This window comes from Chiloscyllium punctatum, chromosome 11, assembly GCF_047496795.1.
Source record: "Chiloscyllium punctatum isolate Juve2018m chromosome 11, sChiPun1.3, whole genome shotgun sequence".
Taxonomy (NCBI): Eukaryota; Metazoa; Chordata; class Chondrichthyes; order Orectolobiformes; family Hemiscylliidae; genus Chiloscyllium; species Chiloscyllium punctatum.
In genome coordinates, this window is record NC_092749.1 from 108,309,783 (window position 1) to 108,325,519 (window position 15,737).

A 15,737-nucleotide genomic window follows, 5' to 3' on the forward strand; every position below is an offset into this window, starting at 1 on the left:
AGCATGGCCAAGACATTGAAGAAGTTGAATGCCGAGTCGGAGGGGCGGAGCTAAAGGCCCCATCCTCCGAGGCCATAGCAGAATCGGCCGTGGAGCGGGTCCGGACTCTTGAGCAGCAAGTGCAGACCTTAGAGAACCACACTGATGACCTCGAGAATTGAGGTCATTGAAAAAATATTCGTTTGCTGGGCCTTCCCGAACGGGAAGAAGGCGGCCAGCTTACAAGGTTCCTTGAACAGTGGCTTTTGCAGTTATTGAATCTAGAGGCTGGATCAGGCCTGGTAAGGGTAGAATGGGCCTACCCCGTTGCAATATGCGGGCCCAGCTCGAACCAGCGCCCCCGCACAGTCCTGTTCCGGCTGCAGAGCTATAAGGTGAGGCAGATGCTCTTGGAAGTCTCCAGAAATCTTGGGAAAGATCCACAAGCCATGACTCATAAAGAATCCAAGATTATGTTATTTCAGGACTATTCCCCAGCTTTGGTTTGAAAGAGGAAAGCATTTGATGAAGCAAAGAAGTGTTTAAGGGATTTAAACATTCAAATAATCCTTGCGCTACCCAGCTATACTACGCTTTAGCCATGAAGGGTCTGTGTTTAACATTGGCTCAATGGAGAAGGCCATGGAACTTTTGGACTCTCTTAGACAAATTATAAGAGTTAATTGATGTTGTTTTGCCCTACCCCCACCCCGATTTACCCCCCCTTTTTTTTCCTTTCATTATCTTACTGTTTAATATTATCTCCGGGGGGTGGGAAGAAGGGATTATTTATTCATCCTTTACTTAGCGATTTCCTTTCCCCTTTTTTTATGTATATATAGGCCAGGGGTCTAGTTAATGTAGATGGGGGGAAGGTTGCTACCTTATCTTATTTTATCTTTGTCCTTGGGAGCGGGGTTGTTTTCCCCTGTTATTTTGTGTTAATATATTTAATTATTATTTGCTGAGACTGAAATTTTATAGTCTTATATGTTCATATATGGTATTAACATTACCAAATATATCCAGGTGTTGGTGTGGGTGGGGGATAGGGTAGTCACTGTTGGTTCTAGTTCAGTGGTATACTTGAATTTTCTTTATCCTATCTTGGGGTGCCTGGGTCAAGGGTGGAGCACTGGCTGGGAGAGGTTATGATGGGTTTTTTGGAAAGGAAGTGATGCTCCCTGGGAATAAGGGGGAAGATCTCCATTTAAAAACGCTTTATACTTTTTTTTTACTATTTAGAAATTTTTTTTATTATATTGATCTGAATGTACTAGAGAGCTTTTATTTTTGTGAATTTTATATGCTCTATGCTTGGGATGTTTTGGATAAATACGGGTTTTGTTGTGATCTGATGTTAACATGTTCCGAGCATGTATATCACTGCTCAGTTTATGTGTTATCTGTTGGAATTTTTTTTCTCTTGAATAATGTAAGAATTTTAATGATACACTCTGGTTAGTTGTAAGTTAGATGAGTAGTTAGTTGAGTTTTGTCTCTTTTTTTATTGGTATTTCTTTTTTCTTGGTTGATAGATTTTGGTTATCATTTATTTACGATTTAACTGTATATCAATGTTTATACTTGGGTTTTTTTTTTAGTTTTCTTTTGTGGAAAAAAAATTTTTAAAAATATATTGTCATTTTCAAATGCTTCAATGCACATCCCCCGACCGAGCCGTTCTATGTAACCTTCAGTAATACAGCTGTTCAAGATCTCTGCGCCCCCTTTAGCATCCTCTCTTCCATCCCATCATCTGCTGCTGTGCTTTCAGTTGCCTATGTCCTAAAGTATGGAATTTCCTGCCTCCGACCTCTCAAACTCTACTTCTTTAAAACATTCCTATAAATTTTGCCACTGTAGTAAGCTTTGATCACTAGTGTATTTCTTTATCTGCAAGCATGGCATTTTTTAAATTAAATATTTATGGTTAGTGCAACATGTATTTCTATGCCTGTGGGAGTATGGATGGTTTGTTTTACTGATTTATGCAAGTTACTTAAATGACTTGTATCATTCTCAGTCTAAAATTCTACTGTGTGAGACAGATTTAAATATACTTTAAAATTTGTTTTTTTTTGAAGAGCTAAAGTGACTGTAATGTGTTTGGGACATCCTGAGATAATTAAAGCTACGATAAAAACACAAGTTCTTCCTTTTAGTCATTTCAGATGTATTATGTGCCTCACTCATCCTCTTTTAATGTAGTACTTTTGCACCACTTGTTCTGTGACTTGCTCATGATCTTCTACTTTAAACCTAATCAATGGTTAAAGGCATCCATTTCACTTTAACCAATATCTCCAATTTGTTGAAGGTATTAAAAGAAGGGTTATCATGATGATGTAAACCATGATCTGAGCTGTGCCACAAACTGATTGAACATGATTGCCTTGACCCAAGAAGCAATGTTTTGTTTTACATTATATTATATTTTTGCTACAAAGTAACATGCATTGTCTGCCATAAAGTAGATCATCCAGTGTAAAATAAAAAATGGCAAGAATTCAAAATGGCACGAATGCTATTATGGTGGATACCATAATATAAATTATTTTAGTCTAGTGTGGTGCATGATATTGTCTGGTTCAGGTTAATATTTCTCCTCTCCCTGCCCCTCAAACCTAAAAATAAAAATTCCCCCAACCATCCTGTAATCTCTTTTGACTTGATTACTCCATTTGGTCATGACTTTCCATGTGCAATGGCAATGCATATTGACCAAAAGATACTTACAGAAAATAAAAATGAAAATTGCTGGAAATTCTCTACAGGTCTGGCAACTCCTGAAGCTGCATCACATTTAACTCCAAAAACAACCTCTGCTTCCCTCTCCAAAAATGCTGCTAGACCTGTGGAGAACTTCCAGGACCTCCTGCTCGTATATTAGATGTTTAGAATTTGCAGGGGGTATTTTGCTTTTAGTCAATAGCAACAGTTGTGTACTTTTATTTCAAATGCATGTGACTTATCAAATACTAAGTGCTGCATTAAAGTTCTTATCCACAGTTTGACGCTGTCTATAGCAATCTGTCCTGGTGACTAGAATCTTAAATGCTCCCCAACCCCAACTGTATTTGCTTCCAGCACTATGTGGAAGATGTAAAGGAGATAAAGTTTTTCTCAAATTTTCCTCAATTTTTCACAGAGCCAGTCTTCACTTGCCCTTTTTTTTCGCATTCTTGTTACTCTTGTTATTTTGAATATTTCAAAATAAATGCAATTTATGGTAAAAAGTGTAAAGTTTACAAATTAATGTCATTTTTTTGGAATTCAACATAGTCATAGGTCGATGTTAGTTACTTCAATGAAGCTTTCTCTTACAAAAAAACAAGGTCTGTGAATGATTCTGGAACAGTGACCTAGTCTAGTATGTGGCAGAGAGCAGATGATTACAAGCCCTTGTTTTGTTGCTGGAACAGTGTTGATACTGTTGGCTTTACTACCTTTGGAGTAAACATGCAAGGTTAGCTTTGTTTTCAGTTCAGAAGAAATTACGATGAATATGGTTTGTTTTTAATTGGTTCAGAAAATTCAGATTTTAATTTCAGAAACACTAATGTTGAGCTGAGAAGCCATTTAAGTTTTGCTCTGAAAAGCAGTTCAGAAACCAAGACACTTCAGCAAAAGGATTTAGTTTCTGAAACAGTCAAGCCAGGGGAGTTCTGTTTGAAATTTGCAAGTTATTAGAACTGAGAAAATTTAGGCTTTCTTGGATTCATGATAAGTTCACTTTAGCAGATTTGGAAAGGACTCATCAAATTGTCTCTGCAGTCCACAGGAAACAAACTTTTGAGGAGTCAGTTAAGTAGAACCCTAAGGAGTTGAGTTTGGGTGTTCAATTTCTCTAGACTTGAGTCTCTGAACATCTGAATAACAGTGTCAGGAAACAGTTGAAACTTGGTTTGTTTTGAGATCATTCTATCTGTTGTGTATATAGTATATTCACAATATATAAGATGTATATATGTAAGTTGTTTTGTATTCTATATTCCTCCTTTTGTGTAGTAGACTTCTGTTCTTTTGTTAAAGAAAATCTGCAACCTTATGTGGATGTGTTTTAATCTCGGACCACCACGTTAATGAACTAAATAAAAAAAAATTGTCAAACTAGATTCGTTCGGAGATTTGACTTGTCCAGTAGTACCATCATCTGGAATCAAAACAAATTGCAATCTTTTATACCATGTGGGAATGGTGAATACTGTGTGGGGAAAATACAGTCATTGGAAATATCTTAAAGAGAAGTCCCTCACATAATTTCCGAGAACATGATCCAAGCCTGGATTAGTTCAAGTCATATGTGGAAAATACCTACAATCCATAAAAGCTGTACAAGCTAGGTAATCTTTCTTTTTAACTACTGAACATTAAATGGCATGGGAAAACAAGGTCTGCTTAATGTTTGGCTACTCATTCAGATGGAATTGAGAACTGTCTGAGGTTTTCTTTTAACTTACACATGGAGGCTATGAAATATAACTTGGGATTTGAGCTACAACCTTGCATAATAGCTTCATTCTGCATAACTTAACTGAATCCAGTATACTTTTGCTGCCCTTGAGGTAGCTCCCGAGTTGAGTTTTCTAAAAATCTCATTTGAAACTGGTCTGGTACAAGTTAAATATCAGGAAGTTAGGATTAAGAGGGGAAGCTTGGCAGGCATTTCGTAGAATTGTGGGTGGGGGAGGGGATGGCATGTTTTACACAAAAAAAGACAGAAGGATTTCTGGCAGAAGCTTTCATGGAATGGTTGCAATCTACAGCCCAGAAGGAGGGCATTTAGCTCATCATCTCCTTAGTGGCTGTCTGTAACAGTAGCCCAGTTAGTTTCACTCCCTATCGTTTGCCCATAACCCCTCAGATATTTGCTCTTCAGATAATTAACCAATTTACTTCTGAAAGCTGCAGTTGAAGCTAATTCCAATAAATGATCATGAAGTGCATTTTAAATTCTCGTTACTTGTTTTGTGAAAATAAAAGATTTTGATCATGTAACCTTTGGTGTTTTGCCATTTACCTTTAAATTAGTGTTCTCTTGTTTCTCAATCTTCCACCATTACGAACAGTTTCTCCTTGATTACATGTTCAGACCCCTTACGATTTGCACACCCCTATAAAGCCTCCACTCTACCTTATTTTCTTGAGAAGAATGATCCCAGCTATTCCAACCTATCCATGTAACTGAAATTCTTCATTACTGCAATCATCCTTGTAAGTCTTTTCTGCAGTCCCTCTAATGCGTTTGGATTCTTTCTAAAGTAGAGCAAACAGATTTGAAAGCAGTGCTGCAACTGAGACCAAACCACTGTTTTATATTTTTAAAAAATAGCCTTCTTGTTTTTTATGATCTCCATATCTTTGTTTTCCTACCAGTAATATCACTTCACACTTCTCTGCATTAAGCTTTATATGTTATTTGTCTGCCCATTTGACCAGCCTGTCTATGACCTTTTGAAGTCGAGTGGTATCCTCCTCACAGTTCATTATGATACCTTTAGGTTTTGTGTAATCTTCAAATTTTGCAATTGTACACTGTACACCCATTTCTGATGATGGGCTTATATCCGATTCTCCTGCTCCTCCAATGCTGCCTGACCTGCTGTGCTCTTCCAGCACCACACTCTTCGACCTAAATCATTTACAGATTGAGAAAGTGTGATCCTAAAACGTTGTCTTGAATAACCAACTATATACCTTCGTCTATTCTGAGAAACAACCATCCGTTGCTATTTTCCGTGCCGTGTATTCCATGGTCTTTAATTTTGTGGATAAAAGTCTATTATATGGCATTTTACTTGATGCTTTTGGAAATTCATCTCCAGAGTGAAGTAACCACATTACCCTTATTCATCCTCTTTGTTGCTTCATCAAAAAATTAAACCGAGTTAGATAAACATTATTTTAACCAGTTCATTGATGGTTTTCCTTAATTAATCAATATTTGTCCAAAGTGATTGTTAATTTTCTCCCAGATTATGATTTCTAAAGATTTCCCACCACTGACGTTGAGCTATAGTTGCTGGGTTTATCCTGAAATCTTTTTATGAACAAGAGTGTAACGTTGCAGTTTTCTAGTCCTTTTGCACCCTCGTAGATTCTAAAGAGGATGAAAGATTATGGTTTGTAACTCTGCAATCTCCGCCCTTTCTTCCTGTAGTGTCTTCAGATACATGTGAGCTCAATCTTGGTAACCAATCCAAAGTAAGTGCAGTAAACCATCTAATACTTCCTCTTTATCAATGTTTTGCCCTTCCAGTGTCTCAACGATCTTTTCTTTCAGTTGAGTTTTCACAGCCGGTTCTTCTTTGGTAAGGACAAATATAAAGTATTAATTCAGAATCTCAGCCTTTCTGAATAAATGCTCTATTTGATGCCTAGTTAGCTGCACTCATCTCTTTTTGACACTTGTTTTAAAAACAAGTATATAAATAGCAAAACTTACTATTTATATACTTTTGCATTGTCTTTGATGTTAGCTATCAGACTCTTTCCATAGTTTTGATTCTTCTCATTTCTTTTCTCCCTTACACTCTGACCTTTATGTTCAGGGTGGTGCTCACTAATGTTATCAATCCGACATCTCATCTATAATCTTTTCTGCTTCAGCGACTTCTCTATCTTTTTCATTGTCCAGGAAGCTCTGAAATTGTATGTCCTACTTTGCTCCATCATGGAAATGTATTTTGATTGTACCCAAGCTATCTCTATAAAGGCAGCCCAGTGTTTCATTAAAATTTTGCTGTCTCTTATTTTGAATTTACTTGGGCTAGATCTGTTTTTTTTTCCCATTTAAGTTGGCCCATTGCCACTTAATTATTTTTACTTTGGATTGCTGCTTGTCGTTTTCTGTATCTGATCAAAACCTGATGACACTATGATCACTGCCCTTTAAATGTTCCCCAATTGACACTTGATCTAAATTATTCACTGGAACCAGATGCGACAATTTCTTTTTCCTTGTTGAGTGGAAACATACCGAACTAGAAAATTCACAGAAATGCTTTCTCCTCTCTGCTCCTTACAACAGTACCACCCTAATCTTTATTAGGATAATTAAGTGTCCCCATTATAACTCATTTATTTGCCTGTAATTTCCTTGTAAGTTTGTACCTGTGTTTGCATTCCGCCCTCACTTAGTGGCTTATAGACTACACCCAGCAGTGTAATGCTATGTACCTTGTTTTGTTCTGTCCCTGACACCTTTAGGACATCTCTTTCAGGGTAAAAAAAAAGATGGATAGTCTAAATAAGCCTATGAGATTGCATTTTTGTAGAGAGAACAAATGGAGGAGTTTGCTAAAGAAGGAATGTAGGTGGACATAGCAGATAGGTAAGATGATGGGTTTGTTCAGCCAATGGCTTTATTCCTGTACTTAACCATTCATTTTGAGTTATCTATTCTTAACTCCAAGGTATCTGAAGTGCAAATCATTCATTTAAAAATAATCTGTTTTGATCTTGCCATGATCTTGTCGGTACACACAATTATTGGAACTGGTACTATTTTGCTCTCCAGCAAAAATTCAATTCAGGTGCATTCAGAGAGATTAATTTACATCCTCTTGCCCTTAAATTATTGTAAGGAACAGTTAAAGAGTGCTGTTCTAAAAGATTAGACAAAATTTTACAGCACAAAGGGAAGTACCAACTTAGTAATAAACAATGCTGCTGTGATCATTATGGACAAAAAGATTTTAAGCAGCTTTGAAATGTGAGATACAACAATTTAAGATTGAATTTCAGGAGATGAAAGTAATTTAATACAGTGGCATTGTATTATCTCCTTGTCTTAGAAGCAAGTCCTTCAGCTGCATTTGTGCCAAGCCAAACTTACAACAAATTGTATTATGAAGTGAATAAATTGGAATTTAGTACCTGCAGAAACTAATTGAATTTTTAAACCATATTTCATGTGAAAGAAGTGTTTGTTTTTAATGGATGTACCTAATGCTCAAATATTAAATTATTTGGAATTGAATCTGCCTTAGTACCCCCTTGTGAGCTGGGAGCCCGTAAATCAAACATTGTCTTGATGTAATCTGGATGATGACCATCTTAGTCATACTGTTGAAAAAGTCATTGCAGTGGCAAAAAATTCTGACACTCATTTCTTCTGTCTGTGAGGCATGTGACTAGCGACAATCAGTAACTTTTCCTTTTGTTTTTGCAGTGTGGGAACTTTGCAGTTCTGGTGGATCTTCACATTTTGCCTCGAGGAACAAGTAAAGACACCAGCTGGTTTACTGAACACCACAAGGAGGTACAACAAATCTACTTTCTACTTCAAAAAAAAAGCAGATTGCCGCAGGGGGAAGAACAGAACTACAATGATGTATTTATATCCAAGGCATTGTTAGGAAGGTGGTATTATGAGTTGCACCTGAATTCTCAACAATTTCTGTGATATTTGAAACCTGTGATATGTTTTATTTCATTGGATCCCTTGAAGCTTTTCTTAATTGGTTTTAATATTTTTGCAAACTATCAAAAGAAGTGGCAGTGTTTAACTTATCTAACTAATAAATTTGTTAAAATAATTGGCCTACCTGCATATAGTGAACTGCAGTGACTTGAAAAACCTTTGCTGGAAAGAGGCATCCAGCACCTCCCTTGTTCAACTTGATTGTGCACATTTAGGTCATAATACTTTCTGGCAAAGTTGCTGAAAAGGCAGGGATTATTTAAATAGAGAGAGATTGAAGATCTTAGATCCTGGTACTAAGGAATTGCAAAAAATTAGTATGGTGATAAAGCAAGCGATTAGGAAGACAAAAAGAAGGTTATGCACTCTGATGGGTCAAGGCATTGTCATATGATCTGCCAGTCTTTGGGATGTGTCACCCATCTGCCTAACATAACACTGGCACTAAAATTTAATATCACATTCATTTGTGAGATAGGTAGAACATCACAAATACCATGCCTACAATAGGTATGGTAATGACAATCACCACTGGTTCGTGCTTGTAAAACTCTAAACATGCTGTCCTATTAGATGTGTTTCTATGAATGGACATCATCTACTAAATATTCCTGAATGTGCTAGGAGTAAAGCTGAATGACCAGGTTAAAATTGTCAGTTGGTGTGGGTGTTAGGGTGTAGCATGCATCTGTATACTGGAAAATGCGCACATTAATGCACAGTGTCCTATTCCTTGCAGACAAAAAGAGCATTGTGTCTGTTTCGACCAAACAAACAGGCGATGCCTTGATCAGTCAGTGTCAACCTGCCTAGCTGAAATTTAAACAAAGTTTGGCAGTTAGTTGTCATAGAGATGTACAATATGGAAACAGACCCTTCGGTCCAACTCATCCATGCCGACCAGATATCCTAAATTAATCTATTCCTGTTTACCAGCATTTGGCCCATTTCCCTCTAAAGCCTTCAATTTAGGTACCCATCCAGATGCCTTTTAAAAGTTATAATTGTATCAGTCTCCACCACCACCTCTGACAGCTCATTCCATACACGCACCATCCTCTGCATGAAAAAGTTGCCCTTGTCAGTCATGATTGAGCTGGTGCATTCTCCATGGCAGCTAACCAATCTGCACTCTTTTCGTTCAACAAAAGTACATTATTCCCTTTATGTTGGTATTTTGCCTGTAATATTCTGATGAGTGCAAGACAAAAAGCTTTGAAAATTTTTTTTTCAGCAATACTCAAGTTTCCTATTACCAAATAACAAATTACCAAGTTGATGATAGGGTAGTTACAATGTTGCCTCTGAACGTTTGGCTGTGTCTCTGCAAATCAATCTCTAATGTCCCAAAAACAGGTTGTTTTCCTTGAAGATGTGTGCATGTGCACCCAGATGACAATCTTAAAGGGACCATGCAGAGCCACAAACAGACTGTTCAGAAAAAGAGATACTGGAGAAGTCATTTTTTACTTGCAGGTCTTGGGGCAGTTAGTGTGCAAATGTAGTAGCTCTGTGGTGTACAGGGAAGGTTAAAGTGAAACATTCCTTTAATAAAGGTGAAGACAGAGTGGTACAATCGATCAGCAACTCATGATTCTCAAATTCAGAGGATATCTCTTACTTTCTGCAAATTGCTGGATAGTTTGTGCACTAATAACTACGTGTTTTTTTAAGTTTATTATTACTTTTAGCAAAATCTGACACCATTATTTAAATCAAGTTCAACTGACTGTATTTTTGAAACTGAATTTATAATTATATGATAAATTCTTGGGTAGCTACTTTCAATCGACCTGTTCAGATGTGTTGCAGCATACTTCTAGCACAAATGGAACTTGACACTAAACTTCCTGCCCAGAGATAGGGACACTACTATCGTGCCACAAGAGCCCCCATACTCTTGGGTATGATTATCTCATGGTCCTGTTATTGGAGTAGTAATCCAGAAACTTGGGTTAATCATCCTGACAATTTGAATCAACTTGAAATTTGTTTGATGTAAAATGTGGGGCCAGTAAAAGGGACCATGAAATTGTTGGATTCTTTTAAAAACCCAGTTGGTTTATGTCTCATCTTTTAGGGAAGGAACTCTCTCAGCCTTATCTTATGGGACCTGAGTGTGACTCCAGTCCCCATACTAATGTGATTTACTATTAACTGCCTTCTGATTTTGGTGTATCAAACCATTGCATACATTTAAAGAAAGCTTCGCATCACCTTCGGAGTACAGCTAGGGTTGGATGATGATTATTGGCCATTCCAACATGACATGAGTGAGTAACAAAAAAAAAATTTCCTTCAATCGGGCTAGTCAAGTTTTGAAGTGTATGCTTTGCTACTTCAGTCTTGCGTGTACAAATTATTTTCTGATCAGTCAGAGTGAACCTTACATGAATCTTTTTAATAGTATTGAGTTGACAGTTTACAATAGCGTATGTCTTTGTTTCTCTTTAGAATTAAAGCACTTATTTCAAGATTTTAGCTTCAAATTTAAAACCTGTCACCTCCCAATTCCATGGCCATATTTCTTGTACCTCTCCCTCTCATACCTGTCGTAGAACCTGATATATAATCATAATCTCAATGTTGTTTATTCAGGCCACTATGATTGATGCAGTCTTGTTCCCTTGTAGACCTGAGAATCTGCATATTTACAGTATGAGGCTATATATAGTAATTCTGTCCTTGACTTCACTTACATTTGAGCAACTGGTGGCTATCTTCCTGCAGCTTGCAGAAAGAAGGTAAATCCTTTTGGCACTGATTTATCTCCAGGATTACACATCTGACAGAAATAGGACAGGGGTGTCCCATCTAGAGATTTGGAATTGTCTCTGTTTTGATGATGAGCTTGGAGAATTAACGATCTTGTTGTAGAGCCAATTGAAATTGAAGAAATAAAGGAGGAGAGGGTGCGGTGTTGAAGAAAATAAAGCATTAGGATGAGAATTTTAATTTTCAGGTTTTTGAAGATGAAGAGCCAATGATAAATGAATGGCATTTGATGTGAGGTAAGATTCATAATTTTGCATGAGTTGAGATTTACAGGTCATGGGACATAGACAGTCCAGACAAGCAAACATTGAAGTAGTAAGGTCTGGAAGAGACAATGGCATGAATGTGGATTCATTATCTACAAATGATTTTCCCAAAGAGTGGCACATATATTACAAGGAGAGGGCCAATGATAGATGTTTGGAGACTTCAGGTTAGTGGTGCACAGTGAGAAATGAAGTCATTGGGGGATTTGTTCTGCCTAAATTCAGATTGACAAGACTATTACAAAATGAGTGCAGTTCCACATCACTGGGTATTGGATGAGAAACTTTGAAGTTGGATGGTGTAGATAGCCATGTGAAAAATTATAGAGATTAAGGATGGGTGATGCACCGGTCACACAGGGTAACTTCGCGATTCAGATTCGGATTCGGATTGTTTTGGTGCTACGGCTGATCACTGTTTGTTTGGAGTATGCTGATTAGTACTCAGTTCAAACCATGTGAGTCACATCTGGAAGAAATTTGATTTAACTTGTACTTTTGGATTAATGTTACTTTTTACTCAGTTGCCTATGAAGTAAAAACAAATTTTGAACAGGATTCTTTTTTGTGAGCTTTAAATGTGATTCTTTGCCTTTCTTACAAGACTGAATTGTTTGGGTCATGCCATTGATTGAGCTTATTGTATCTGGTCTGTGGGAGCCTAATCTATGTCAGGAGTCAAGAGGGTATCATGAAGGCAGACTTTATTCATGTTATTTTTGAATCTTAGTACCTGTTGATTAATAGCTATGTAGGCTGGTTGGAATCAGTTTGATCCTACAGAGCCTGAGAGAAGTTGTTCTTGAGTTATCTGCAGTTGATTGTCATTGTTCCTTCTAAATAGTCCTACAAAACCATTTGTTCATGCAAACATTTTCTCTTGGTTGAGTGGTCTTGAGCTGTCTTCATTGCAAGATGTAAAGTGCAAAAATTCCTATTGATGCTGTATGTTTAAGGCTTCATATTACATTAATCCACCTTGGATATTTGCTGTGTCCTCTGCCATTTACATGGATGCCCTTGCTGTTACTATGCAGGGCATCCATGTAAAGCTGATGGTGCACAGGCTCTGAAACTAGGGTCTGACCTTGTGTCCCTAATCTAAGATCCCATGTTTACCTCTGACAACGTTATTGCCCTCACTATAGTATCATGTGTGAGAAACCCGAGACAGATTTCTGTGGACTAGTCAATGATACTTGAGTGAGGCTTTTTCCTAGTTGGACAGAGATGGAAGACCAATCACCTATTTCTTCTTGCTTTCTCCTCAGCAGTTTCTCACTATAGTACCTCTAGAGGAAGAGAAAATCATGATATTCTGTGGCTTTATTGTAGCTTGTAAAGTACTGATTCATGTTTCTTGCTATTGTGTTTGCACTCTCGAACTTGGCAATTGAAACTAAGTCAGGAAATCACTCTGGTTTTGACTTTTCATGTACTGTAGTAGCTATTGGGCCCAGAGAAAAGCTGCAGTTTTGGTTATTGCTAGTTCTAGAAAGATAACCAGAGAAGAGGAAATGAATTTAGAATTCAGTATCAATTGAAAAGGGGTCCATTGCCCAAAGCTCGGAATTTCCAGTGATAATAGGCCGTCTTCTCCTGTCAGAGTGGGAAAGAAGAATAAATGACTACAGCCTTTTAGTACAACATGTTGATACGTAGGATTATAAGGAGGTGCAGAGAAATGAAAATGGGTATGTGGTGCATTAGGCATGCTCACCTAGAACACACTGAAAGAAACTGCAACTTTGGTTCAGACTGCAGTCCTCTAGCACAGAGAATATAGAATGAAGGAGTACCACACATGAAAACCAAGGAAAGGTTACTGAAGCAAATAATGTACCTTGGTCACTCTGCTGACATGGTTAAACTTCACCTGTATTGTAAAGGAGCTCTGATGGACAAGTGGATGGCACTCATTGTACCAGTCTGTTGTTCCTCTTTTGTATATCCATTGAACATTCCAATCCAACTCATTAAAGTTCATTGCTCTTCCGTTTCATTTGGCTGTTGTACTTTCATTTTACCTAGTTAAAGCTTGTTCCACAGTTCTCATGACTCCTGAAGCAGTAACAAGTTTTACAGTTTGAATCAGCACTTCAGATTAGGCCTTCACGGTCAATTGGATCATTATCCTCTTGTGAACGTTTCAGAACTTTATTGTAGAAAGGGATGAAATCCTGCTGGATGAGCAGTAAATGTAAAGTCACCATAGGCCCAACCGACCAATGGGGCTTCTTTCCCATTGGAGAAATACAACTGGTTGTAAATTTAACTTGAAGGTCACCACACCTCAGGCAAGGGGAGAGGTTGGTGACGTCAGCCGGTGTGGGAATTGAACCCATGCTGTTGGCATGAGTCTGCATTACAATCCAACCTTCTAGTCAACTGATCCCCTGGACAAGGAGTATCCAGAATCAATCCTAAACATCTCCAGTGTCCATTCTTTGCTCTGCTAACTTATTCTGCGCAATCTAAATGAAAGTCTGTGTCTGGTACAAATCAAATGCAAATAATAATTTTTAAAAATGCAAAACTTCCCTGATTTATGTTGTGCGTAGATTTTTTTTGTCATAGTAGCTCTACTTGATATTGATATTGGTTTTGGATGTGATGCTTATATAATAATCTCTCACTTCAAAATGGTTGTATTGCAACCTTTCAACTGATTCAGCAATACGTAGTGTCTCAATAATTGGCTGATTTGGTGGCACAGTTGCTGTGATTTTACCAGGGGTGCTGAATGGATGAGGCACAGCATTGCCTCAAGACAGCAGCCACAAATTTATCTACTCTAGACATGCTGCTACTGGACTCTTGCACTCTATGTCCTGTGGAACCAGAATGCTGGGTGATAATGAAGTCTGCAAATTTCTGCCTCCGGCTTCTCTCAATCCAATTATCCAGCATGTTGAAGCTGGAAGAAGGAGTTTCTTTATAGATTGGAGTCCAAGGCCTCAATAGCAGCAAGCTTAATGTTTGTGAGCAATGCTCCCACTGTGCTTTGCATCACAAAGAGCTCTGCTGCTGTAGATGATGGAGTCTTCCAAATGCCTGACCAGATTTATGTTCAAGTGCCATCTTGTTAAATGTTTATTTAAAAACTGTCAAGTTTAGCTAACACAGAAGGGAACATATTACCCTGTTACTCCTCCAGCCCATTCTGTTTGTCATCATTAACATAGGCTGACTTGCAATGAATCCTTGGGTTGCTTACTGTATTTCTCCCATGTTGTGAGAGGGCAGTGCTTGATAGCATTAAGTGTTCTGCCTGGCCTTATAGCTGTGCTGCATAAAATAAACTTCTATTATTTCTAGATGTTCATCACAAAATTACCTACCAATTATAAGGGTGTATTTTGCAGCTAATCCTTCTGATCTCAATGTTTGAAATATTAAACTGCACTTAAGGCAGTTTTACTGGCTGCTTTTTTTGACACCACTGATTTGTGGAAATTATTTATTCTGTCTGCTATTTGTTCCCAAATTTGTTTGCAAACCTGCCAGACTATCAGGATAAAGATTTTAAAGATTCATATCAAATCATCCTGTTGCTCATACCTCTTGTACCAATGATTCCACTGTCTAATTGTCAAAATAGCTCTGGTGTATTCTGGATGTCTGTAATTTACAAAACTCTTGCTAAGTAAACTCCATGCCCGGTCTTTCTGCAGTTGGAAATTTTAAATGCCTTCTTAATACAGTTGCCAACTGTTGGGCCTCATTGTAGCTTCTATAGTTTTATTGATGAATCTGCTGTGCTGAAACAGTGTTGGGTTAATGGGCATCAATAAATTTTTCCAGAAACCTTTAGTGAGCCACAATTAACTACCGGGTAGGACACCAACAGCCATCTCATAATTATCATATTAAACAAATTAGAATCATGATCACAGTTTATTCATTTTTCTTTTTTTGATTCCACAATGGTAAATTACAATATTTTTAAAAATCAATTGACGTTGTGAAAATTGCAAGTAATGGTACTTCATTGCATATGAGCTTTTTACAATTTTGAGCTATGTAATGAGATTCATAAATTTTTGTTCTGTTATAATTCTGTCAGTGTCATCATACCTTTGAGACATGCTCATGACATAATCACTGTAGAACAGTATGTAACTTAAAAGTATAAAGATCACACAGCCCATCTTAATTCATGATTTGGAGATGCTGGTGTTGGACTGGGGTGTATAAAGTTAAAAATCATGCAACACCAGATTATAGTCCTACAGGCTTAATTGAAAGCACTAGCTTTCGGAGAGCTGTTCCTTCATCAGGTAGTTGTG

The 15,737-nt window shown here is 37.5% G+C and overlaps 1 protein-coding gene across 1 annotated transcript in view; it reads left to right on the forward strand.

Moving 5' to 3' along the window:
- slx4ip (SLX4 interacting protein) overlaps positions 1-15,737 on the forward strand; it is a 99,713-nt gene that overhangs the window by 24,850 nt on the left and 59,126 nt on the right. Inside the window, 1 exon segment of the mRNA XM_072581502.1 lies at positions 8,156-8,245. Within this exon segment, the coding sequence (XP_072437603.1) occupies positions 8,156-8,245 (90 nt within the window).